Source organism: Myripristis murdjan, chromosome 23 (assembly GCF_902150065.1).
Source record: "Myripristis murdjan chromosome 23, fMyrMur1.1, whole genome shotgun sequence".
In the NCBI taxonomy this organism is placed as follows: Eukaryota; Metazoa; Chordata; class Actinopteri; order Holocentriformes; family Holocentridae; genus Myripristis; species Myripristis murdjan.
The window spans coordinates 14,543,327-14,569,048 of NC_044002.1; the positions used below are offsets into that span (position 1 = coordinate 14,543,327).

The window sequence follows — 25,722 nt, forward strand, 5'->3', positions numbered from 1 at the left end:
CCTTTTTTCTTAAAGCAAGTTGACAGGAGAGAACTCGCTGACCCCATTCAACATTTACCAACACGCCTGCTGTACGAGCATGGAAATGTCCCTGTGACAACACATTGCTCCACACAACGCCGCAGGACAGCCAGCTAACCTCTGACAAACTGGAAAACTCCTCGACATTTCACCCGTGTGGGGAAATTAGTTTATAACAGCCAGCTACGGTCATGGAAACCAACATAAACGGTTAGCGTTGCTAATTAGCTAGCCTCCGTCTGTTGCTAACATTTTAGTTCACCCGAGAGCGTGCTAGCAGGCCGTTACTATCACGCCTGTATTCACAAATAAATATGTACAACGACTCGTAGCGCACAATAGGGCGACATGCACCAACTAACATGCGAAAAAGCCACATTTGGACAATGCAATATATGAAAATAATCTTACCATCCACTAGCCTTTCCCGGTAGCTACACGAAATGCGTCTTTTCATTGGTGGAGACAAGCTGCGTCGTCATTATCGTGCGACTTCACCGGACCCTGCTGGCTGTTTGTTTGCTAAATGAACATCCCTCACACATGTAGGTTGATGTTTCTGTTTCAAATTGTGCTTTAGGAGACGACTGTGTGTTTTAACTCGGTGGTGGTTTACTGGTGAAGTTTGTTTCTCATTGAGCTCGGTGATTTAAGATGAATTGGTGTGCTTGACGTTTCGTGGCTTGCTTGTGTTGTTGTTGTTGTTGATGTTAAATCGTGTGTTTGACAGTGTCAGTCCCTCGTCAGATAAAAGCAGGATGAGTGGGGGTTTGGCACCGAGCAAAAGCACCGTGTACGTGTCCAACCTGCCTTTCTCTTTGACCAACAATGACCTGCACAAGGTATTGTGTTTCTTAATTTGGTAGAAAGTGCCTAAGATGCGTTGTAACGTTGGTGTTGTGTCTCTGCTATATAAACTGCGTGTTCATCAGTACTTTTCAATGATAGTCTGTTTTTGCAGGTTTAAATCTTAAAAAATACTTGGGTTGAGTCTTGTTGTCCAGTGCATTAACTGATAGGAGGCTGGGCTGTTTATTTACAGGCCCTGTGTAAAGCTCAATGTGTCATTTCACTTTTAAGACCAAGATCATTCTTTGTTTCCTAAATTCTGTGTCCTTCTCTTTGGCTCCTGGTGGAGATTACCAACAAGCACTCTAGGATTTACTGTGATTTTTGTATTTTGAATTATCCTCTAGGTTGTGGATGTAAAGTTTCATGAGGCTGTGATCATCCTAAAGGGCACAGTGGGTCATTTTATACAGTGATGTCATGTTTAAAAAATGTTCTTACTACAGTGAAATGGCCACTATTAAATAACGCCTGAACTGAATTAAGAATGATCCAAAATGAAACTGAAACAAACTTGAGTCTTGTGTATCTATTGTTGTATGTGTGTCCATGCTACTTCCTTACTGAACACCTCTTTTTTCTCATTTCAGCTTTTCACTAAATATGGAAAAGTTGTGAAGTGAGTAATGGCTCTGTCACTATTTGTAGTTTTATAGCATCAGCAATGCAGAGTGGCTTAAGAAATCATAAACCATCATGTACAAGTCAGATGAAAACACTGAATAATGTTCTATGACAATGTAATATTATGTTTTTTAAATAAAAAAAATATATATATATCTGCCATACTTTTCTCAGGGTTACGATTGTGAAGGATAAAGACACTCGCAGGAGTAAAGGAGTGGCGTTTGTTCTGTTCTTGGACAAAGAATCAGCCCATAACTGTGCAAGATCACTGAACAACAAACAGGTGGGTCCAGTTTCACACTGTTGGTGGATTACAAATAATCTAAAAGTCTGAGCTTCAGTCAGTGTAATCTATATTTTTGGCAATGATTCTTTAGGGGTCATTTGCTTGTGAGTTGTTAGATAATTAAATAGGCCTCTATGTGTCTGTTGTGGTTGGTCAAAAGTTGTTTGGCAGAACAGTGAAGGTGAGCATTGCCATCGACAACGGGCGAGCAGCTGAGTTTATAAGGAGACGCAACTACACAGACAAGACGAAATGTTACGAGTGTGGGGTGAGTCCATATTAAACATGCTTTTCTCCAGTGAGATGGTTTTAGGACTCTATTTGCAAGTATTTCCTTTTGTTTGTGCTTTTACTGTGAAAAAATAACTACAGAATGAAAGATAATGACACTGTTTGTATGGGGCAAAATAACACTACACCCTCATTTTGCGCCCCACCCCCCCACCCCCCACAACTTACAGACCGTTGCCAGGTGTTTGAAGGTCATTTCATGATCATTTTGTGTGTTAACAATTTACACTAAACAGGATGTGGGGCACCTCAGCTATGCGTGTCCCAAAAACATGCTGGGAGAGAGGGAACCTCCTAAGAAGAAAGAAAAGAAAAAGAAGAAAATGGCTCAACAACCTGAGCAGGTGTAAGTGCTCCATATTGCTACAATTAATATCTATGCTGATCAGATATTTATGGGATGTACACCGAGTAATTTTTCTAATCCCTACCTATTTTCCCTAACAGTGAGGAGGAAGAAAGTGAAGAGGAGGGGGAGGACCCAGCCCTTGATAGTCTTAGCCAAGCCATAGCCTTTCAGGTTAGTATTCTCATATGGAAAGCAAAGAGAAAACACAAATAGACAATATATATTTTAAAAATGGATTAAAATTAAGGATGGACAATAATATCAGCACATCATTAAATTTCTGCTGCTATGACATGCTGATATGTAATCTTTTTGTTTTGTTTTGTTTGTAAGTAAATGTTATATAAAAGAAGCAGAAGAAATTGATATAAAGTTGTTGTTTTTTTGCCCAGTGAATGTGTACATTTTGGAAAGGACTGTATTTTATGTCTGCATCTGCCAGTGGGCCATCACAATAATAGCATAATATGTTCTGTGGAATTAGGTGGAAAAAATATGTTCCTATATTAATCCGCCAAAAGAGATGGAAAATTTCAGCATATCAGATCTCTAAAAAACCTTCATCATGCATCCCTAATTCAAATTAATGTATCCAATTTGGCAAGTTAATCAGAAAATGTGTGTCCTATGACCAATTTGTCACTTGTTACATTAACACTGGGATTCAGCATACCTGTTTGAACTAGTCCTCTTAGTCGTTATTAAGCATTAACTTCCTAAGTCTTCCTGAACTTGTAGCTCTGGTAATTGAAAACAAAAAAAAACTTTGCCACAAACTTTTGCGGTTAGATTATAGTGTCTTCATATTTCCTGTGTCTTTTATGCCCATCCCAGCAAGCCCGAATTGAGGAAGAGGAACATCGGAGGAAGCAGACTGCCTCAGATCAAGAGGGCAGCGCTCGGGCGTCGACATCCGACGACTCAAAGAAACCCAGGATCAAAAAGAGTGCCTACTTCAGTGACGAGGAGGAACTCAGCGACTAATCATGGCGACATACTGTACATATAGTTTTGCACAGAACTAAAACGTGCAGAACAAATAGCGAATTTGTAAATATAATTTTTCAGTTTTCTATTTCCAATTTAAGTCATTTTACGTGGTGTTAAAGCGTGGGAAAACATGCTTTAGATAAGGCAGCAAAGTATTTTTTTAAGTGAGACATTGTGTTTCTAAACTCACTGGCACAGTAAATGCAACATTGGGGTAATCACGTGTTATCTTATTGGTGTGATTTTTACAGTATAGTTTTATGGGAATGACAATAATCCACATATTAGATTATAAATTAGACCTACTGGGCTTGTGATCAGTTGGTTCACAATGGAAACTGCAGCAAAATGGAGGTTGCTGTGGTAAATCTACACAGAGATTTAAGGCTTTTTCCTAGTGATTACAGTGCAGAAATTGTTAAAAACTAAGGGTAAATTCAAGTATCCTCTAACAGAATGGGTCTTATTTATGATTTTATAGCCTTACTGTGCATCTTTCTTATTCCCATAATACTGCATGATGGGTGAGAATATGAAAAACTGTTCATTCACACCAGAATAAAAACAAGTCGAGTTGAAGAAAGGATGTTAATGCACATATTGTTCCTATATTGTTTGCATTATGTGACAGTTTAAGAGGAGGATACCATGCTGTCATAAAAAGATTAAGACCCCAAATAAAACCATGTTGTGCAACTTGCATGTGCATTTTTTTTTTTTTTCCTGTGCGTTTGCATTATTCATATATCTGGCTCAAGCTCTGCCCTGGATGCTACTAGAGCAATTTCTGTTCATGTGCAGCTCCTCTGCTGGGGTTTTTAGCTCACATTTTGTAGTTTGACTTAAATAAAGCGCCCCGGAGGTGTCCTGCTTTCTGGCGTCATGCTGGTGACCACCCCACATCTGCTTAGTATTACTTACATCTCTCCATTTTTAAGCTTCAGGATGTTGCAATGCTTTTATTTTTGTGTTTTGTGCCATTGGGGTGATAAACACACATAACAGGCGGTTTAATATTCCCATACAATTAATGTGATAGTTTTGTATATCAACTGTTAATCAAACTTTCTCTCCTAATGGCTCAAGAAGACATACATACTACATTGTTTGTGATGGCCCACTGGTACATGATTAATAGGCTGTTTCATGCCTTATAAATGAACACTAAGAATGTAAGAATGGCTCTTAACTCTTCCCACTCATATTTGATATCACCAACCTGCTGTGTCAGTCTGCCCTGTGTAGGCCTGCTGATCAAATGAATGGGGGTGCGCTCAGATGGGATTCCTTGGTATAAAATCTTATTGTCGGTGGTTTAATGCGGATCTGTTTGGGTGCTTTGGTATTAAAAGCTTTGGCTGGCTTTATCTACCTAATTGCTTGGGAGTCTTAACACCGTGTGCTGGATGCTCGCTCACTGCGTCAGCAGCCAAATAAAAGCGAGGGATTCCCCGATGTTACACTGCGACTGTTATCTAACCGGCGCGCTATTTCTGCAGGCTACAAGGCAGCAGATGCAAGACATCAAAGCAGTCCAAGTACAGTGAGCTGATGATTGTTACCATTGTAACAACATATTCCTACAGACACAACATTATGGCTTGTGCTGCGTTTAGGTGCTGCCGGAAATAACATCAAAGTCATTAACGTCTGTGTGAGATGTGACATTTAAGGGAAGGGCAGCATTGGACGATAGTAAAAGCAACACATTTTGACATGACGAGCCTAAACTGTGTGAATAATACTATCAACGTGTCTTTTCATGTTTACTCTCACTATCAACGTTTATTTTGTGCAGGCTGCTTCAGTTTTGTGCACCCTGATATGTGGCTTTAAATGACTGCATAATTAGATTAGCATGTATCAGTGGAAATGGTCTGCAGGGTGCCATTGTTTGCAAGTATCACCGGGTACGCGCGGCGAGGACTGCGGCTCTCTACTTGGAGGTAAGAGCTCACAGGGAGCACGTGAAGGCAGCACAGATTCATCATGAGGAATGTCAGCCTCAGGAAGTGACTGTCCCTCTGATTGGGCAAAGCCGGTCATGTGACCATTTCCCAAGCGGAGTTTCCACGACAGCTGGAAGCCGAGCGGCAGAGACACATCGCTTCTTTGCAAAATAATAAGAAATAGCAGGGACTATCCTCGTTTCGGCGCCTCTAAATAAACCCTGGTCTGGCATGGGCGACAAGAGGAGTCCTACAAGGTAACGACCGACATAGAGCGTCCTAGATATTCAGGCTGGGAGAGCGGACATCGGCGAGCGCACGGGGAAAAAAATGGGATTTCTCTCTCTCTCCCTCTCTCTCTCTCTCTCCCTCTCCCTCTCTCTCTCCCTCTCTCGCTCTCTCTCTCCACTGTGTGTGTATGCGTGCGTGCGCGTGTGCTTAAAATCCTATCGCCAATTACAGTGTCGGATCACGGCGCTTGCAGATGATTTCCCAAATCCGATAGGCTTACCCAGATGTTTGCCATCGATAGCCTTGCAATCATCTGTCGCGGATGTGAACTCACTCTCTCTCTCCTGCTCTCCTCTCTCCCCTCCTCTCCTCTCCTCATTTTTTCTCGCTTTGTTTTTGTTGTTTTATTATTTTTTTTTAAAAGGCCGAAGCGTCAACCGAAGCCCTCCTCCGACGAGGGGTATTGGGACTGCAGCGTGTGCACGTACAAGAACACGGCGGAGGCTTTTAAGTGCATGATGTGCGATGTCAGGAAAGGGACATCAACAAGGTAGGATGATGTATGGATTGTTCAGTGTCTGCAAGTCCTATTTAGCCTGATGGTCCTGTAAATGAGTGTTTCTGATTCCCACGGTGGGGTCCGGGCACCTTGAGGGGTCTAGAGGGGCCCTCCTGGCAGAATGAGGAATAGTGCACTTTGACTCACTCCCTATAGATCCTTGCACAGCGAGGGAATAGATAAGGATGACTATTTTTGTCAGAGATTTCATTCCTCCCGCTGCTACCATCCCAACTAGTGACAGTAAACAAACACTTCCTTTCTAGGTCATATCCAGCAACAGACTTCTTCTCTGATTGCAAGAAAATATATCTGGGGGTTATTGGCCTGAAAAAGTTTGGGAACCCCTGCTATTGGCTGTTGTGTTGCCATAAGTGCTACAAATGACTTGCAACCCTGGTTAGGTGTTAAGTGTTCATAGGGTCTGCATATTTAAGCAACCAGTCCCAGTCACAATGCAGAGAGCACACTGAATAGACTGTTTGTTATGAGTATTACACTGAGTGTATGCAAATAGTTAGAGCAGAGCCGAAAGAGAGTCAATAGAGTTTTCTTCAAGCTCAATATGTCGATCAATTTGTCATATAGGCTAGATATATTTTCTTTTCATGCTACATACACACACACACACACACACCCTTTTGCACACCCCTCTAAGCAGTGCATTAGTCTCCCATGTTCTTGCCAGGGTGTTGACACTGACCTCAGTGAAACGAGGAAGAGGTATGGCTCGCTCTTTAAGCACACACATCCATCTTGTTGCCCTGGAGATATTTGTTGCAGATGGGGAAATGCCTCTTACACGGCACGCACGCACACACTCATGCACAGGTGGCTTACGAATACATGGACGGGCACGCAGAGTTGCAAGTGCACTGCAAGAGCACACACACACACACAAAGGTCTCTGTGCTGGGGCTAATATTTGTCCTAACGTCAGTGATTTTAAGCCAATGAGTAGCAGGAAATGGCAGTGTTGTCCCTGAGTGGCACTCACTATCAGGATGAAAACGCAACAAAGAGAGGAAGTGTAGCTCTTAGCTTTGACTGTGTAGTGTGTGTTGTTGTAGCAGCGGGCGAACATGATACCCCTCTTAAATGCAAAGCCAATTATCCCTTCCTCCATTACCACAAACTGCAACCTTCCCAATGAGCCATTTAACTACAACTGTGTATGGGGGCAGTTGTCTGCTTTGATGCCTTTTTGGTAATGTGGCGTGCCTTGTGTTTGTATGTGCGTGGACACTCACTATGCTTGTGTGTGTGTGTGTGTGTGTGTGTGTGTGTATGTGTGTGGGAGGGCTAGTTGTGAAAAGAGGTTGTCAGACCAGCTGCCAGACAGACAGCCGTGGCTCATTACTATGCAATGGCTTAATCAGCCTGCTGTCATCACACGCACACGCATGCATGGACACACACACAGACACACACACACAACATGCAAATTTTGCACATGACCGCATATATTCCTGCACACACATTCTCACACATGCACGCTCACGAACATACTAGTGCACACGTGCACACAGGCACACAGTTGGTACTCACTCCAACAAATAGAGCGACAAAAGGAGCTGCTGTTCATGTTGCCATCAAGCCCGGCTTATTGTTACTTAGTGCTGATTGTTGAGGACACTCGGGCGGCTCTCTGTGCACTCCTGTGAAAACAAGCTGCCTGCCTCTGAGCCAAGAACCTGTCTGAATCTTCACATCTCATGAAGCCTTGACATCCTCTGTCTCTCCCATCTGGGCATTTTGGGAAAGGTGGCAAGGACAGAGGAAGGATCAGCGCACGCACATTCACATTTGGATCAAATTGCACCGGAGGATCTTTTCTTATTTGAGGTCAAAAACCCATTGCCTTCAGAATTGTAGCGCTGTGGAAAGTGTGGGAGTAGTTTTTGGCGTCCTGCTACAGTGCATGCACAAACACACACAGCTTGATACTGCAGCAAAATGGCCACACAGGTGGTCACAGCTGTTAACAAGGGGACAAAATAGACAGAATTGGATCTGCGAGAGGGCAATTAGAAGGTGCTGCGCTAAAGGGCAAATGGCACACAGAATATAAATGTGGGTAAACAGCAAATTCAGTGTTGTTTAGTAGGTAAAATATTATGAGCTGTGGCGGTGAGGATAAATGTTTGACACAGAGGAATCCAGTGGGTAGCGACTGTTCTGGAGCTTGAAGGTTACAAGTTCGATTGTCACAACAGCTGGTGTTTGTCCTGGTTAAGTAGCCTTGAGCAAGACACTGAAACCCATAGCTAAATGCATAAAATGTGAAAATAAACTTTTACAGACAGCCATATTGTTATTCCAGGAAGTAGGGGTGAGAAAGGTAACATTTTAGGTAGAGAACAGTTTCTAAGGAAGAGAATTAGGAAGAGAGGACCAGACAGAGGCAGACAGAGATGTTTGCATGCAGATAGCCGCGAGGAGATGAAGATGAATGTTTTATGAAGCTGGGGTTTAGCAGATTTTGCTGCTTAGTTCCCTCTGACACGGCAAGATGATCTACAGCAGGGACCCAAAGCCGCCGGCTGATTGAAAGCACATTGTTGAGACTGTGAGTTTAACTGAAGATAGGGATACATCAGCAGAATTGGACTAGCTTATCGGTAAAAGAAAGTGAATGGGAAGACAGGGAGAAAGAGAGGGAATTGGCTGATGTTCTGCTGATTCTGTCAGGGGCTCTGAAACTTTTTTTCAGCTCAATGAAACCAAATTGGAGCACAAACCCGAGAACCAGCGTGCATTAAGACGTGACACTCCTCTTTTCATATGGGCAGTTAACAAAATCAGGACGGCAACGCCACTTTTGGTCAAAGAGCTACAATCTTAGAGATGGAAACCACTTCATTGAAATGGGGCCATTCCCTGTAATGAGATAAACTCCACTGATTGCTATTTTTTCAGTTAAGTCTACCTGTATTAGAGGATACCATAGAGGAGGGAGTAATACTTGTGTTGCAAGGTTTGTTCAGTTTCAATAAAATGAAAGATAGGATAATTGATATTCAGCTTTATTTGTAGTGCAGGGATTATACACAGCCACACATTTCCCTGTGCAACATAATCACAGCATATTACAATTCGGAAATTACAGTCATCAACGTTGTGAATCCAATATTAATTCGCATACTATTATGCTCTATTACAGTGTTTTTGTAACATTCCCTCTACATCCACATCTTCAGAATTATTGCTCTAAATCGAATGCAGAAATTTGCGCAGGCTAATGACTAAGTATCCTCTTAAGCTTGTCATATATATTGCACAGACTTTGGAGAGCTTTGGCAACACAATATAGCACGCAGCCTCATTATGTTAAGACTTTCTCCCGAATAATTGGGGGGAGCCATTTTAATCTTCCTGCAGCTCGTCTTTGGGCTCAGTCCCAGCACTTTGCAAAGCACCACTCTCCAGTATCATAGATGAAGGTCAAGGCGTGGATGTAGAGGGCTGTTTCATTACTGGAAGGTCACAGGTTTGATCCCCATAAGCAGCCACAGCGCTGTCAGAGTGTCCTTGAGCAAGACACTGAAACTCTCCCAGCTCGCCCATTATGAGTAAGAGTGTCAGGTCAGTGTTTAAAATGTATGAGGAAGGAACAGAGACATTTCAGAGTTATAGCTCCAGCCTTAGACACCCTCTGTCTGGTGTTTAAAAAAAAGCCAAAATGTTAAAGAGTAAAATGTCTTGTGGGAGTGGTGCTGACAGCCAGACATTAGACATTGTTGGCTAATCAAACATCCACAGTGAAATATTACCGGGGGTAGGAGAGCGGTTTCTGTGTAACCTTCTGTAGTGTCGAGGCTACAACACTCGCACCTGCTCACTGAGCTTAGCTGAGCTGAACGCTCAGACACGTCAGGCCCACAAGGGACACACTCCCTCTGCATACTCTAAAGAGCTCAGGAGCTGGTGTGGCCGTATTGCATTTCCACAAGTCAAGACAGAGAGCTTGATCATGTTCCTATCGCTGCCTGTCTCTCTCGCACACAGCCTCGTTGGCCCTCTTGTTCACGTTTGCTTTATTCTCTCTCTCTCTTACTCCCAGGCACTCCCGTTTGCTCTCTCTCTCTCTCTCTCTTTCGCTCTCTCACCAGCAGTTGAACTTAACCTGGGGCGTCTTCTGGTGACAGATTGACTGATGCACGGCTCTCGTCAGCTCCCCCTAAACAAGCACAAACTACTCTGCCTGGCTGAGAAGCTGTCAGCATCAGCGTGTTTAGATGTTGTTTTATCATCCTTTGGACGTGTTCACCCCTCACAGTTGACATACAGTGCGCACTGTGGCAATTTGGCATGTTATTATGCGCTTTGCTCAATTGCGGGTTATCATTTCTGCTCACCATGACAACATGTAGTACAGGAATTCCATAGTCTTAGCCGGCACAGTTTTACTTACGTTGGTTTTAGGGCTGTACCTGACTCACAGTTTCTGGACTGACTGGAGAGTCAGCCTTTCAATGTGACAAATCTATTGCAGTATAAGCTCAATGCATTTTTAGGAATGCCCTCATTTTAATATTTTATTTGCAATGCTCAGTAACTATAAAAAAAAAACAAAAAAAAAAAAACAGCCAAAACAAAACTCTTTGATTCTTTGGCTCCATCTTCTAAGTCAACTGCAGGGGTTTATGACAGAACACTTGACTCGACAACTCTCAGGCAGCAGCTGTAGTTTGTTTCCATATACAAATAATACAACGAGTAACAAAGAATTCCTAAGGGACTCACAGTATGAAAACGTGCATACTGCCTACACCTATGCATATGCGTGCTCCAGAAGCAAACACAAATGGTACAACAGCAAAACACATGAATAACAGAGAACAGAATTCAAACAAATCACCGTGTCATTTCCAATCTGCTGGGTAGGCATTATGAATTCTGCCACTGATTGGTTTGAGTAGATAACCACTGTAAATATGAGATAATGGTGGGCCTTCAGGGCGCTGCATGATTTTGTGAGACAGAAACAGTGGGCAGTGAGCACGAGAGCAGCGTGATGCATCAAACTAAAGCCCTTTTCACACATGCAACCTGCACAATTGCGGTGTTTACTATGCCAGCTGTGCTACTGGTTTCCTCTTTTCACACTGTTAGCAATGCCTCCATACATATTATGATGGTTATAGATAGGTGAGAAAAAGCCAGAAGTTACATTAAAAGTACTAATATTAATGTGCATAACCACTAGCCACTTGAATGGCTAGTGTCTTGGGAGTGTGTTCATCACGCACGTTTTTGGCTTATTTTGCCTTTTTCAAACTGTTTGTCTCTAAACAAAAGAAGACGTGAGCAAGTTGCCGAATTAACTGTACCGCCCCAGAATCTGGTTCACTTACTCTGCATGAAAGTGAATTATGTAAGACTGTCATAACCTTTTGCAGGCTTGACCCAGGAATCGTGCGGCTTTTGTTCACACTGGCATAGCAGAGGAATAGAGCATGTTTTTACTAGCCCCTGAGATGGGGAACCTTTCCAGAATATTCGCTCAAATTTGCAGAGGGTTTCTGGGTAAAGCTGCATATGTGAAATGGAAAAATTCAGGGCTCGGAATCGCTTATAATGCGAAAAGGAAACTATTTATTCACACTAACAGTCAAGGCAGAAGTGTGTGCAGTGGCCATGAAACGGTAAACAGGGCTACACAACATATGCACACATTAGCAGTGCTCACCTGAGGAAAAATGTATCCATTTGAAATGCGTTGCCTAAAGCGTGAATTTTACTCTATTGCTATATTTATTGCTCTACTGCCTTTGCACACACATCCATATGACTTTCAGCCTGAATAAAGAGTTTCCTTAGTGCGTTTACTATTGTCGCGCTCTCTTTGTTTATCGCCTGTTTTTGCCTTTTTGGGAATCCCTTGCTCACCTTCCACACCCCTCACAGATTCCAAACTTTAACAGACAGCTTTACACCGGTCAAATCACTTTGCAACACAGAATGATTGTTAGCCTACCTAAGTGTGTGGGAGAAAAGGCAAGTTCCAGCAGTCACAACTGAAATTGACCACGTTTGGCTCCTGGCTGGTGTTAATTTGCCACCCTGATAACACGGGACACACCACGAGCAGATTGCATCTCACTCGGCTGTCAGTGTGGAAATATGCTCATTCACTCCGTTAACCTCCTCAACTCCACCACTCCCACTGGTGTTGTCATTGTTGGGCGGCTGAACTTTGTTCAAACCCACAGAAATGTATTTTTAATTCTAGCGGAGATCCCACAGAGTCCAAAGACACCAAATATGTCCCTCTGAATCACACAGAAATGTGTATAAATGATGCATAATGATGTAATGGTGCAGCCATAAAACACTGGCATCTTGGGTTTGAATGTTTAACTCAATACCAGCGTGATGTAGATTCAATGAAGCATTGCAATAATATGTGTGTTATTGTCATACAGTATGAAAAAAACATATAATTCTAACTTTGAAACTACTGAAAGGAGACATTTATGGAAAATTAGAGATCACAGTATAAAGTGGCAATATACAAAATCCCCTTTTTGTGGCATCTTTGGCACCATGTAATCGTTCCCTGGCACTTCCCAAAGATCATTTCATAAACAATGAGTGCAGCCAGCATTGTGATGTCTTTTTCCTCGGATTCCCTGTAAATGAACACAGTCCTTCTGTGTAGCCCAAAACAAGCCGCTGTTGCTGCTGCTCAAAACATAAATGCGACAAAAAAAAATACAACGCATCACTTCCTGTTCATCAGATGATTATTCCTAGGAGAGACTTACCAGCCCTGGTTTTAGGACAGTGAAAGTAAAGGCTCCTGTGCACTGGCTAAGCTGAATCACTTTTTTTTTTTTTTGTAGGCTATATCAGTAGATCAGAGCTTTATTTATAGGAAAGGAATTCAGATCATGACTTGTACCCGTTGTGATTTTATTTGAACGGGAAGAACTTTGATTTGAGTAAAAGCTCTCTAAATAAAACCAATCCAGAGTCGCCTATTTTCCACTTGAAACAGACTGCGCCTCAGCCATCAGTGTTGGATCAAACTGCTTTAATTGTTATAATATCTTCTAAGTCAGGCGGTCGGCTCAATTGTGTGGGTAACCAGTTTTAGTGCTCATCCAGCGTACAAACAGTGAGTGTACGCCAGGGACAATGAAGCTGGCTGTTATCATGTCACTGCGGCTCAAGATTATGGCTACGTGATAAGCCTGTAATTACTGTGGGTGACACTGATGCATGACACACTGATCGGTGTGTGCGCGCGTCCGTGTGTTTGTATGTGTGAGCGAGTGGTGAGCGTGGTACAGTGTGGTGAGTGGGCTGTAGAAGGTGTCATAAACCACAGGACATGGAGTGCCATCTGTCTCTCTCTCTCTCTCTCTCTCTCTCTCTCTCTCTCTCTCTCCTCCACACATCCACATCCACACGCACACGCACGGACACACACACACACACACATACACACACACTGTGGTAGCATGTTCAGGCGGGGAGAGACATTAATCATCGGGTTGGATGAGCTCCCACGAGCAACACTCTGTCTACAACCTGCTGATAGAAAACCTGACACACACACACACACCTGGAGTGAGCTTCTCGAGGTTGTTCAACGGGGCATAAAATAAGCTATTTCACAATGATCTTACAATCATCACTGAATAGTGATATGAGATTTTTTGGTTTATAGCAGGACACTCCAGTGCTTATTTACAGTCTGTTGGCACTCCTGTGGGATGTTTGCTCATCACACAGCGTACCCTATAAATGTTAGCAAGCAGTCCAGCCATCTGCAGGAGTCTATGTTAACCAAGTTACCGACTGTCTTTTTGGGGGTTTAATATGTTACCAGTTTAATATTTTGACACGCAAATGCCTGGAGACGTAGGCAGAATGGTCCAGCGTTGCTACAGACACACATTTGTATCCATACTGTGACATGAAACTAGATATCATCTGGGATTTTGAATAGCGTAATGTAATATGGCATAACTGTTGTCTTTTTCCTGGTTTTGAAAATGGTTCTGAATGGTTCAGACTGTTCATGTCATTTGTGATGTAAATGTGGTTGAATATCTTATGAAAGTGCCAATAATCATCCCCACAGTCTCAATAGGAAGATATCTGGGTCAAATCTGTTATGATGTTTGATTTCGTCAGTATCACCCAGCTTCACTGAGAGCACTGAGGATGATAACATGACGCGTCTCAACTTTGTGTCATCATTCATAGTAGGTGTAGCTGGCACATTTTTCAAAAAGGTGGTTATGTCATTTTAGCCTTGAAAGTGCTTGGTTTGTTTTTGAAACTTAAATCACAGCACCCGGATTCATCAGCTCAGCTCTCTGGTCTTCCTTCAGTCCTAGTATTAAGACAGATCATCCTGTGATGGACATGAACAGACAGCGCTGATGCTGCAGCAGTTTGAAAATCAGTTTCACCATGTTTTTTTTCTGACTTGTCAAGATGATGAGTAACAAGTAAATGAGGTTTCTGTGTCTAACTGTGACTAACTATTGTCATGTTTTTATCCCAAAACGTGCCAATTTTGAGCCCTTGAATTTCACCAGACAAGACATTGGGAAGACATTGTGTGGGACTCTTATTCACATAGTACAAACTGTAACAGACTAGCTGATTCTGGTATTAAAAATAACAATTTGGCCAACAGCTGATACCGTTAATGGTTTTAAAGTTTTAGGCCTTCATTACATTATCTTTGAATGAGCACAAATTCAGTCGTGCAAATTTATCAAACAGTCTTTAGAAAAGATCCTGGTTCGAAAGCCTTTTTAGCCTGTTATACAGCTACCTATTCGCACAAATCTATCCTTCAAAATAAGTAGCCTAATCTGCTTTCTCACCCCAATTAAAATTTAGCAAGTCTATATTTGAGCACATCATAATGACACCATTTATCTTTGCCCAATGCTCATTTTTACTGAATAGACCTAGAACACATCTTAATGTAATTCAGTGCAACCTCTGATGATAATGAGGAGTTGACAGCAGTGTGGGTAAGGATGCAGCGTAGTGAGACCCGGGTCTCACTCCCTCCCTGTTTTCCCTTCTCCTGGTAGGTGAAAAAGTGGTGGTTTTTCACCGAAGTCGACACAGCGCAGCGGGGGAGATATAGGGGAGATACAGGGGAGATACGGAGGTACAGCCTCATATCTCCCCTTCTGTGATGCTCAGTCTTATTCTAAAAAACCAGCTGAGGAGTTGCACAAGAGATCCTTGGTCATATAGTCATAGTTGTGCACAAAAAATATGACACTGACAGGCCCAGTGTTATGCGAGATTAGCAGTAGACAGATACACACGACTGAGCACAAAATCCCCTCAAGGCTGATGCCTAGTGGAGATAACTACCAGGAAATAACACTTTGCTATATTGTGGGATTATGATATTCAAAACCTCAGAGTGTATCTGCCGTCGTATCGTGATGCCGATATGATATCAGCATAACACCCAGCCGTACTTTACGTAAAGGTTATTAATGTCATGGTAGTCTGTCAGCTGCCACACTGACTGTGTCATCTGCCGAGTCATGGTGAGCAACGGTGTCGATGACTCATTTGTCCACCGCGACAGAAAGGTGACAGTCAAGCCAAGTCTCACCTTTACCGTCTGCTGAATCTGTTTCGAACACGCGTTTACCATCAGACCATTTTGTCTCGTTAAGGGCTCAAGCAGATATTTTCTGGCAGTGTTGATGCAGCAAGTGTTTTTTTTTTTTTCCTGTTTCTGAGCACAGGCTCCGAGATGAAAGAGTGTGAGGTCAACGAGTGCATCAGAGGCAGGCAGAGAGAGTGAGTGAGAGGGAGAGGGAGAGGGAGAGGGAGAGGGAAGGGGAGAGAGAAGGAGAAGGACTGCACGTGTGCGAGTGTGTATGTCATGTGTAAGTGTTGGGACAGGGTCGGCCAGAGTTTCCTTCCCCTTTCAGTGAGGTGTGTGTTTGTGTGTGTTTGTGAGGGATCAGTGGCAGCATTCAAGCTTTCTACCCTCCTCAAGGCTTCAAGAGTCTGTTTAAGTTGAGGTTAAAAGTGAGAGCCAGGGAAGCTGGAGGGACTGAGAGAGTGTGAGGCTTTAGTATGCATGTGTTTGCTTGTTTGTCCAGTCTCAGATTAGTTGGAAGAAGTGCTGTGTTTATACCATCCTTCAAAAAAATCTACTTATTTGATTTTAACCATTATTTTTTCTTCTAAAACCTCCTGAATGAAATGCATTGTGTACTTGAGTTGCACCTTAATCAAGACTGTTGTGTGTAATCAGTTACCTGCATGGTATTAGTTACTCTGTGCGTTTGTTGGAGGCAACTTGCCACCAGCTGCAGAGCCGGCAGTGCAACTTTTTAAGAAAACAGAAATAAAAACTGAAACAAAAGTGTGCATCAAAGAAGTACTTAAATGAAAAGACTGCAAAAACAGCTAAGTTATCCTATCATTAGATTTTGAAAAATAAAATTAAAAAAAAAAAAAAAACTTCCATCACCATCAAAATAAGGAGGCTCAGTGGTGAAGACAGCTATGGAAACTAGAAAAGTAGACCTAGAAAATGTGTCAAATGTAATTGTTATTAATGTTATGTATGTCATTATCTGCAAACATCTCAATATTATATTTCAGCATTTAATATTTGGCTATCAGCCCAATCCTAGTATGATGTTAAGAATTAACAATGTATTGTTGTGTGTCTCAGATGTGATTTTATATTTGTCGCGTGCCCAGCTCCTCATTTATTTTTCCAACAGGCGATAAATATTTTCCTAATCACGTTTCCCAAATTCTATCATCAGAAATAAAGAGATCTTGAGATCTTGATTAATATCTGTTGTTTTCGTTCCTCCCCCCCCATGCCAAGGAAATAAAATTCAGTGTGTTTAAGCCGTGCTCATAACGTCCTAATTTCCCAGTGTGGGACTCCATTAGCCGCTGTAGAATGGATGGCGTGAGTGGGGTGAATATTGATTGGAACAACAGTTTCAACACGCAGTATTAATGTCAGAAAGAATAGGCTGCTACATTAGGCACAGAGAAATTCCTGTTGGAATCAATAGATGTGTACGCACACACACACGCACACACACTCACACACATAGAACTACCACAGGCAGATGGAGGGCAATGTGAAGGCCTAAGTGCTGAGATAATAACCGTTTGATTGGGTTAACAGAAGCAGCTCTGTTTAGGTCTACTGCTTTACCTCACCCTAATATCATATTGTCTGTCTTCTTTTTCAGCTCCAGGCCATTGAGCTGGCTCTATTAGTGAATATCTACTTCATTGTAATACTTGAGCAAGATAGAATGCACAAAATCTGTTTACAGTTTCCCCCACATTGCTCTCCGACACAGCCAGCCCTTTGGTTTTAAATAGAATAGAATGGATCATAATTAGCCCCAGGCGAGATTTTTTTTATTTTACATCAAGAGATCCCGTAGAGCACAAAAAAATAGCAGCACAGAGCACTCATTCATTCCATAAATGAGACGATAATTCATCCTTTCATTGCATTACATACAATAAATTATACAGAAACCACAAAATTGGAAGGTTGTAATGACATCCTGAACAGAAATCATCAGTCAGAGGCTAACCGAATGAGGTTATGAATGAGGTGGTGATTTTCTCTTTTTTTTCTTTTTTTTTTTTCCTTTCATTTTGGGGAGCTGGCAATGTTTGGCCTGAAGGCAGGACAGTTGATTCTGGATGTGGCTGTCAGTGTTGTGGGCGCAGGCTTCAGTGAAGGGAATTCAGAGAAGAAGACAGGGCTTTGTTACCGCAGAGAAAGTATCGGGGTAAGGATGTCAGGGCGAGCAGCAAATTACTTCAGCTGGGAACAGAGGATTTTTGAGAGGCCTCTGCCTTTATTTAAAAGGTGTCAGCAGTTCTGCGGCGTCGCGCTGACAAGACAGACATATTAGAGGATCTGTACGTCTCCTCCCTATCAGACGGCTATGTAGGCCAAGAGACCAATTTGCATTTCAGTCTGGCCTTGCGAGCATCTCTGCATGTACTGTAAAGGGAATGATAACTCTTAAAAAAAAAAAAAAAAAAAGACTCTTTGAAGCTGGGCTCCAATTTAGGTCATCACAGAATTGTTAAACAATAGCATTGGCCTTACAAGAAGACAGCAGACCAACTCGTATGTTTCCTATTCGAAAATGAGATGAGTCTCCAGGATCAAATTAAATAGGCCGATAAGACTTTATCTGGGGAGAACATTGGCACATTGCACAGCAACACTTACACCAGGTGCTGGAACTCCTTTTTTTTTTTGTAAGGACTTATTTTGGGACAGTACATGCGTACACTTTGTACTTGCAGTGTGTGGCACTCTTGTCAGAGCACAGCAAATTTTTCATGAGGCACTTACAGCAACATTCTGTAATTGCAATGCTTTTTCATAGACGACAAACACAGGTCGGTGCACTGTTCTCCAGTTTCAAACAGCACTATAACTGATCAATTTTAAAATACAAATGCCTGCACTGCAACAAATCTCCATCTTAAAGGACCACACCAGTGAATGTTGCATCATTTTTCTACAACAACAAATCATGCAACATATAATCAAAATCCCTAGATTTGTATATTTGTGTATCCCTAGATACATGAAATTTCTACTGTAGATTTTATTTTAAATCATCTTTATGGTGAATAAACCATTCATGAAAATGTCCAGAGAAAAAAAAAATCTTGTATCACTCAAGCCCTGATGCACCTGCCACACCTGGGCAGAGGAGATCTGTTGTTCTCATCCAGGTTAAATAAGTTGGTTCGCCTTTAGTGCTGTAAATCAGGCACAACAAGCTATTACAACAATGACATTAAACCCCTCCTTCGTTTTTGTGGTTTCTGGCACAACTTAAAATACATACTTACCAACTCTAAAAAGCTAAATGTTTGTAACCTGAATGTCCACTTTCAGTTGCGCTCAGCAGATCAACCCACTTGGATCAAGAAAGTGACACTCCATTCCAGAAAATTCAGAAAACTGATCTATATTTTCACCTCTTTCAAGAAAAATATTTTAACACTGAATATGAGACCTAAATAACTTTTTTTTTTTTTTTTTTTTTTTTTTTTTTGCAGGGTAAGGTACACTGATAGTGTGGTGTAGTAATACCTTGTGACTATGGTAGGATGGCTGCAAATGGTATGGCAAATTAAGAATAGCCTGCAGGCAGATGCCGGTAAGCCAAATGCTGCACGGTGGTTGGTGAGTTAGTCCACTCCTCCAGCTACTTTGACAGGCAGCCAGCCATTATTCAGAGGGCCTATTCTATTATTAACATCTCACATAACTGGCAAAATGGAGAAAGTGGCTGATGAATTTTGGAATTAGCTTTGTTCCCGGCCATGATTACACACAGGACCTGCCAATAGGACTCAGAAAAGCTTGTTCAGGAAAGTTTGTGTGGCCCAGGAGGAGCAACAATGTTTCCTCCTCAGCTCGTTGTGGTGGTGAAATCAGCACACAGTGTTCCTCTGCTGGTCTCATCATGCCCCCAGGCTTCATCTGCTCCCTGACTGCTGTGTGTGTGTGTGTGTGCGTTCTCACATGTTCATATGTGCCTATGATTCCTGTGTGTGTGTGTGTGTGTGTGGGTGGGTACACTATCTGCATGGTGTGTGCATGTGTGTGTGTATATACATGCATCCTTTTTCACACATGCACATGTGAGTTTGTGTGAGCAGTTTTGTGTACATGTTAATTTGCATGCATGTGCTTGGTTGTTGGCATGCTCCCTATATGTTGTGGTGTGCATATGTGTGAGTGTGGGTGTATGTGTGTGTGTGTGTGTTTGTGCATAGTTAGGCACTAGATATGTAGGCTTCCTCAACAGATGGCCTTTTCAACACACACGCTACAGCTCTTGCCAGCCCCAAAACACAGGCAGGGGAACACACACATGCACACACATACACACACACACAGATAATGCTCTCAGCCTTCATGTGAGCAAACTAGTGCCAGAACAATTGCATAATGCATAATTTCTGAGACAACAGACGCTCATGGAGGATGAAAATGTGACTGTAAGGAACACTTAGTTAACCATGTTACAGTGTGGTAAATTTGGTGCTGGGCCTATCTTTAGCAAACTGTGAAACCCACGTTTCAAGGTGCGTCATCCTCAGTCATTTGTATTGTCATCAGCAAACATTGTATCTGTTTTCACCAAAAAAGAAAAAAAAAAAAAAAAAAAAAAAGACCAGCATTAAGTTTTGATTTCAGCCCTGAAACAAGACTGGGCAGGAAAACCACATCGCATCACATTATTCACGTTACTCAAGTGCACTCACTGTGTCATCTCTGATGTAGACATCAGTTGGTGTGAAGTATGAACAAACAAAAACAGTTGGCACACCATGGAGCTTCATTTAGAAGTCGGTGCACCAGGGTGATGCTTCAAACACACCTGCTCTTAATCAGACAGTATTCACAATGCGACGTGCCATCTTAAAGGAATATCTCACTCAAAATACAAATAATTGTTGAAATTATGTACCAACTAGGTAGCCCATTTGCACCACTCGCTCTCTTTTGCAGCTGTTGCCGTGCTCATTTTTTCTGATTATATGCTCCTGTTCCACAATCGATTTCATTAAAACTTCCAGTTGAAAATGTAATATGACACGCTGGTTTGGAGAATCCTTTTATTTGCGCTCCACTGATGCTGGCTTTTTAAGTTCACCGTGAACACACCTCATCCAGCTCCAACTTGACTGAACTTGAATTGTTCTGAATCTAAAACTCAGGGTATGTCGTATTGGATTTGTTCAACTAAGAGGTCAGGGTTACATTAAGGTGTGTTCAAACACCTTCCTGAAACACCCCACAGCAAACTGTATCCATCCTCCTCTAATTTGTAGTCACTGGAGGCAGATCAATATGGTTTGCCAGTGTTCTTCACCAGGAAATAGTTCCCAGTGAAACTCTTTGCACCCAGGGCCTGTGGATTATGCCAGTTATCTGTGTCATCTGTGTAAAAAAAAAAAAAATACCCATCTATCCCCATTGTACTGCAGAAAACTTGAAAACCTGCCAAATCATACAAAAATTATCTGTATAGATAGATTGCACTAGGGATAACTGCAGTAAAGTATATCTTTAAACCTATGACCAGTAACACTGCATGTACTCGTATGATCAAAACTCAGAATTTCAGCACCTGCTTTCATGCTCTCATGCATGTTTTTTTTAGTGAGTTAGTCAACAGCTTTTGGCACCCAACTAGAAAACCACAGGAAAATGCTCACCTGTAAAACATTCTGCACTTAAGCGTATTTTTTGCACACTCACAACTAGTGTTGTATCTGTTTTCACCAAAACAGATGTTGTTGCATCAGTGTGTGTTAATGCGAGGGCTGAGACAAGCCCGTGCAGGGACACCGAATACCTCAGTTGACTGGATACTGAGTTTCATCCTGAATGTTTTGCCCATGGCTACCACTGTTCTGTCCGTCTAACCAACACTGGCAGTGATTATTGGCTGCTTCGTTATGCTTATACACCGGCACAAAGCCATGTTCTTGGTGATTTCCCCTCCTATTAATTAACCTGCCTTACTTTCTCTCTGTCCCCTCCCCTCCCTCGATCAGGAAGCCTCGTCCCGTCTCCCAACTGGTCTCCCAGCAGCAGGTGACACAGCAGTTTGCATCACCCACGCAGCCCAAGAAGGAGAAGAAGGAGCGAGTGGAGAGGGAGAAGAGCGACAGAGAGCCGGCACTCAAGAAGAACAGTCATAAGAAGATGAGGTAAACAAACTGACAGCGGGAGGGGGGGGCGAGGAATGAAAAGGAATGGGATATTACAGGGACGCATGAATAAACAGGAGATCTAGCTTGCGTTGCCACCTGAACTGAGGTTGATGTTGTGTTGTCATATTTCATAAAGGGCTTGAATTTTCAAAAGATGGAAGTGAAGAAACAGGGAGAGACGTGAAATCAAGTTTCAAAGGTGCTCTGTGGGGTTTCCAGTGGAATTGCTCTTACTTTGCTTTTTACTTTTGAATAAAAATGCCTTCATCAGAGCTGCAGGAGTTGACTGTGGTTCTAATTGAAGAGAGCATATTGCACTGGTTTGTCAGTGAGATAGTCAGCAGTGCCACTGTAAATGTCATGCAGGCACTCCGTTTGTTCTCACAGCTTTTATTTGTCTCTCTCTCCCCAACCTCTTTCCAATCTGCCCATCAGGCCGAGGTTAAAAAACATCGACCGGAGCAGCGCCCAGCACCTGGAGGTGACGGTGGGCGACCTGACAGTCATCATAACGGACTTTAAGGAGAAGGCCAAGCCCTCGTCCACCTCGGCCACGTCCTCCAGCGCTGCGTCAATGGCAGCAGACCACCACAGCCAGAACGGCTCCAGCTCAGAAAACACAGAGAAGGGGCTCTCCCGCTCCTCCTCGCCCCGAGGGGAGGGGACCTCTGTGAATGGAGAGTCCCACTGAACCGCCCCGCTCCAACCCCCACCCCACCCACACACACCCCACACACCCCGCCCTGTCTCCTCTGCACTCTCCAGGCCCTGAACCGCTGGAGGACTCACTCATCCCTGCCAGAGGGCTGCACGCAGTTGACAAAAACAAAACATTCAGATCCCATTTTTATTTTTATTTTTTTTCTGCATATTGATTGCAATAAGAGTTGTGATACATTTGAACAGATTTGTCATTCATCAGAGTCTTAAAACGTCTGGGAATGTGTTGTTTGGTACACAGAAAACAACATGTCAGTGCTTATGATTTGGCCCGTTCGAAGGTTTTCCACAGCACTGGTATTCCTCATTTCGAAAGCTTTCTGAATCGCCTTTCCCTTTGGAAAAGAAAATGCACCACCATGGAAGCTGATCCATACTTTCATTTTGAAATGAATAATGAAATTACATGACATAATAATGAAATGTGCAGCCCTGCCCTTCTTAGCATCATCGACTGCCAGCAGAGTGAGCTGTCCTTCCTCCATGTTGAGTTTTCAGCCTCCATCTGGAATCTTCACCTCCCCGTTTTCATCCCGCAACACCCTCTAACCGCACTCCCAGTGATTCTACGCTGAACTTTGAACTCCCAAATACCTCCAGCAAACCTTCACTCCTGACCCTGATACTCTAAGCATTAAGTTCTGGACTGATTGAGCTATAGAACTTAGAGCAATTATTACGTTTTTATTTTGATTGTTTTTTCCGCTGCATTAGCGCTGTATCCATACTGGCATCGTTTTGTGTTTTTCTATTATTTTTTTGTGCAGTTCGGCTTGGTGCAGGTAGGTGAGTGTGCTGGTAAGACACCTGAACATACTTGGAACCAGCTCACCATTGGTTTACAGGATAATATCGGTGTTTATTTGTTTGTTTTTTAAGTTTGTGCCAATCATGCAAGTGGCCCCTCTCCTTGACATTATTCCTGGTGGTGTCTGCACACAGTTAGCACAGTTGGATATATCAGCGTTTGTTTTTCCTGCTGTTAAAAGAAGTCATTAATTTTTGTACAGTACAATTAACAGCCTTCACAGGCTCACAGGACACATTTTTTTCTCAGTGTTTTTGCTTTATCTTTATTTTATTGCACTCAAGGTGACGGTTTCCATGTCAGTGCATGCATTCCAAAGTCTCTTACTGGACCAGAGCTTATGTCAGCCTCTCTGATTGGATGAGCAAGGCTAGAGGAAGTGCATGCCGCGATGTAAACATGATGTAAACAAACCTTTTCATCATCCTTTGTGATTAACTTAGGATCAGCTCACTGCCAGTCGACACCTGCAGGGAGAAATGGAAAATGGAAAGAGAATGGAAATAATCCCTCCGAAACATGCCGCCTCGCAGACTTAAAAGTCACATCCATGTCTTTGCATTTGTGGCATCTTTGTTATCTGGGACAGCGGCTAACGAGTGAATGTTTTGAAAAATGTAATTACATATAGCGTCGCAAAACGCTCGGGGAAATGTAAACTAGATCCAGACAGCAGGAAAGGGGCCGCAGCTCTAAAAACGACACCGATATTCTCCTTTTAATCTGTTTCTCCTGCACAAACGGAGCCACACCTGCTCAGCGTCCCAACGGGAGAACAAAAGGGTGCTGATGTTGCACTGCACTCACAGAGGGCCCAGTATGAGTACAGCACCGCGCTAATGCAATGGAAAAAAAGAAAAAAAAAAACAAAAAGAAAAACTAATTGTCTTGAAGCAAAGTTTTGACTTCCGGACATGCACATTTAGTAGCTGTATAGGTTATGGCTTGCAATACGATGGACTTCAGAAACTGTTGATATTCCTCCACTTCAGTGTAGAGCAGAGGAGGAGCTTTTGGAATACACTAAACTCCTGGCAGAGCAACTTTAGATCAGCCTAACTAAACAACGACTTTTAAAAACCTGTAGAATAATACAAATGTTAGACAAACAGGATATTTCTCGATCTATTGTACTAAAATGTTTTAATGTGGTTGTATTATACATCAAACCAGTGTTATTGTCAAGATTTTTACTTTATAACAGTTTAGGACAGTTCCTGAGGGCTGTCATGGCATGATAATATATGGTCCTGATATATGTATTGTGGGACAGGCTGTGTCTCTTAGTTTGTAAGTATCATTAAATGTGTTAGAGACATTATTCTCATAGGTTCACTATGCTAGCTGGGACTAGGTGTGTGGACTCACGAGAGCTGTTTGGAGAGACGTTTGTTATCGGTTGTGTCATAAATGGAGAGACACTGTTATTATTGGTTGACAATGCATCAGCATCACTTGTTCATAAAGGTTTGCATCTTTTGTTTTGATTCGCCATGCGCTCTTGTTTCAACTGTGTGGATTGGTTTATAACATGAATAAGAAAATAATGAAATTATGGCTTTCAGACCGTCTCCCTCTCTTTCCCCCTGCCTCTCTCTCTCTCACACACACACACATACACGTGATTCTCTGCAAGCTACAATGTCGGTGTGCATGTTGACATACATACTCACTTTAGCACAATATTAAGATTTACTTTTCAGAGTATTACCGATCTCATCTAAATCTTGTCCTGTGCAAACAAGCAAAGGGGAATTGTTTTTGTTTTTGTAATATTGTTACTGACCAGTTTCTGTATTTTAGCTCCATCTGGTGAGTGCCATAAATGACTGCTGCTTGACAGCTCCCCCTCTCCACTAAACATGTTATTGCTCACAGCTCTTCATCTGGTGGAGTGCATTGACCTAGTGGAAGATAAACATTTTATTTTATTTTTTTCAATCTGTGGGACAGACATGAGACACCTTACCACCGTCACAAAGATTTTCATATCTAGTATAACTGCAACTAGTAAATATTGTCATTGTCGATTTGTATGTCGACCATCATATCGATGAATCTTTTCATCTGTAAAATGCCAATAATAATGACAAATGCTCATTGAAAGTTACTATAGGCCAAAGTGATGTCTTAAATTAAAATCACTTTCTTTAGTCTATCTTGCAGCCAACATAAATCCTTTGAGATATTTTTTATGCCTTTGAATGATTATAAACAAACAAACAAACAAACAAAAAAACACATAGCTTTGCATGCATTTGTGAAGCTGTAAAAAGAAAATAC

General features: G+C 42.3%; 3 protein-coding genes across 8 annotated transcripts in view; 2 read left to right on the forward strand and 1 right to left on the reverse strand.

Moving 5' to 3' along the window:
* Positions 1 to 553, reverse strand: part of pphln1 (periphilin 1) — a 28,744-nt gene extending 28,191 nt beyond the window's left edge. For 5 of the 6 annotated variants that reach the window (XM_030045541.1, XM_030045539.1, XM_030045540.1 and 2 more), the window contains exon 1: positions 433 to 553. The gene's annotated coding sequence lies outside the window, so the exon portion shown is untranslated. Of the gene's footprint in view, positions 1 to 139; positions 246 to 432 lie in introns of those variants that run through there. The other variant, XM_030045538.1, reaches the window with a different exon arrangement.
* Positions 101 to 4,112, forward strand: zcrb1 (zinc finger CCHC-type and RNA binding motif 1). Its single transcript, XM_030045543.1, has 8 exons — positions 101 to 566; positions 752 to 863; positions 1,461 to 1,489; positions 1,669 to 1,780; positions 1,944 to 2,051; positions 2,311 to 2,420; positions 2,522 to 2,594; positions 3,258 to 4,112. Exons 2-8 carry the CDS (start codon positions 780 to 782, stop codon positions 3,405 to 3,407), a joined length of 666 nt encoding a protein of 221 aa, XP_029901403.1. The 5' UTR covers positions 101 to 566; positions 752 to 779; the 3' UTR covers positions 3,408 to 4,112.
* A 1,339-nt stretch (positions 4,113 to 5,451) lies between these two features.
* Positions 5,452 to 25,003, forward strand: yaf2 (YY1 associated factor 2). The gene is made up of 4 exons (XM_030046128.1): positions 5,452 to 5,619; positions 6,018 to 6,143; positions 21,753 to 21,908; positions 22,347 to 25,003. The coding sequence occupies exons 1-4, from the start codon at positions 5,594 to 5,596 to the stop codon at positions 22,600 to 22,602; spliced, it is 564 nt and encodes a 187-aa protein (XP_029901988.1). The 5' UTR covers positions 5,452 to 5,593; the 3' UTR covers positions 22,603 to 25,003.
* Positions 25,004 to 25,722: the final 719 nt, after the last annotated feature.

Coding starts and splice junctions, on each gene's coding strand:
- yaf2 (XM_030046128.1), top strand. CDS start 5,594: ATGGGCGACAAGAGGAGTCCTACAAG. Junction 6,144..21,752: donor AGGAAAGGGACATCAACAAG/GTAGGATGATGT, acceptor TCCCTCGATCAG/GAAGCCTCGTCCCGTCTCCC. Junction 21,909..22,346: donor AACAGTCATAAGAAGATGAG/GTAAACAAACTG, acceptor TCTGCCCATCAG/GCCGAGGTTAAAAAACATCG.
- zcrb1 (XM_030045543.1), top strand. CDS start 780: ATGAGTGGGGGTTTGGCACCGAGCAAAAGCACCGTGTACGTGTCCAAC. Junction 2,421..2,521: donor GCTCAACAACCTGAGCAGGT/GTAAGTGCTCCA, acceptor TTTCCCTAACAG/TGAGGAGGAAGAAAGTGAAG. Junction 2,595..3,257: donor GCCAAGCCATAGCCTTTCAG/GTTAGTATTCTC, acceptor TGCCCATCCCAG/CAAGCCCGAATTGAGGAAGA.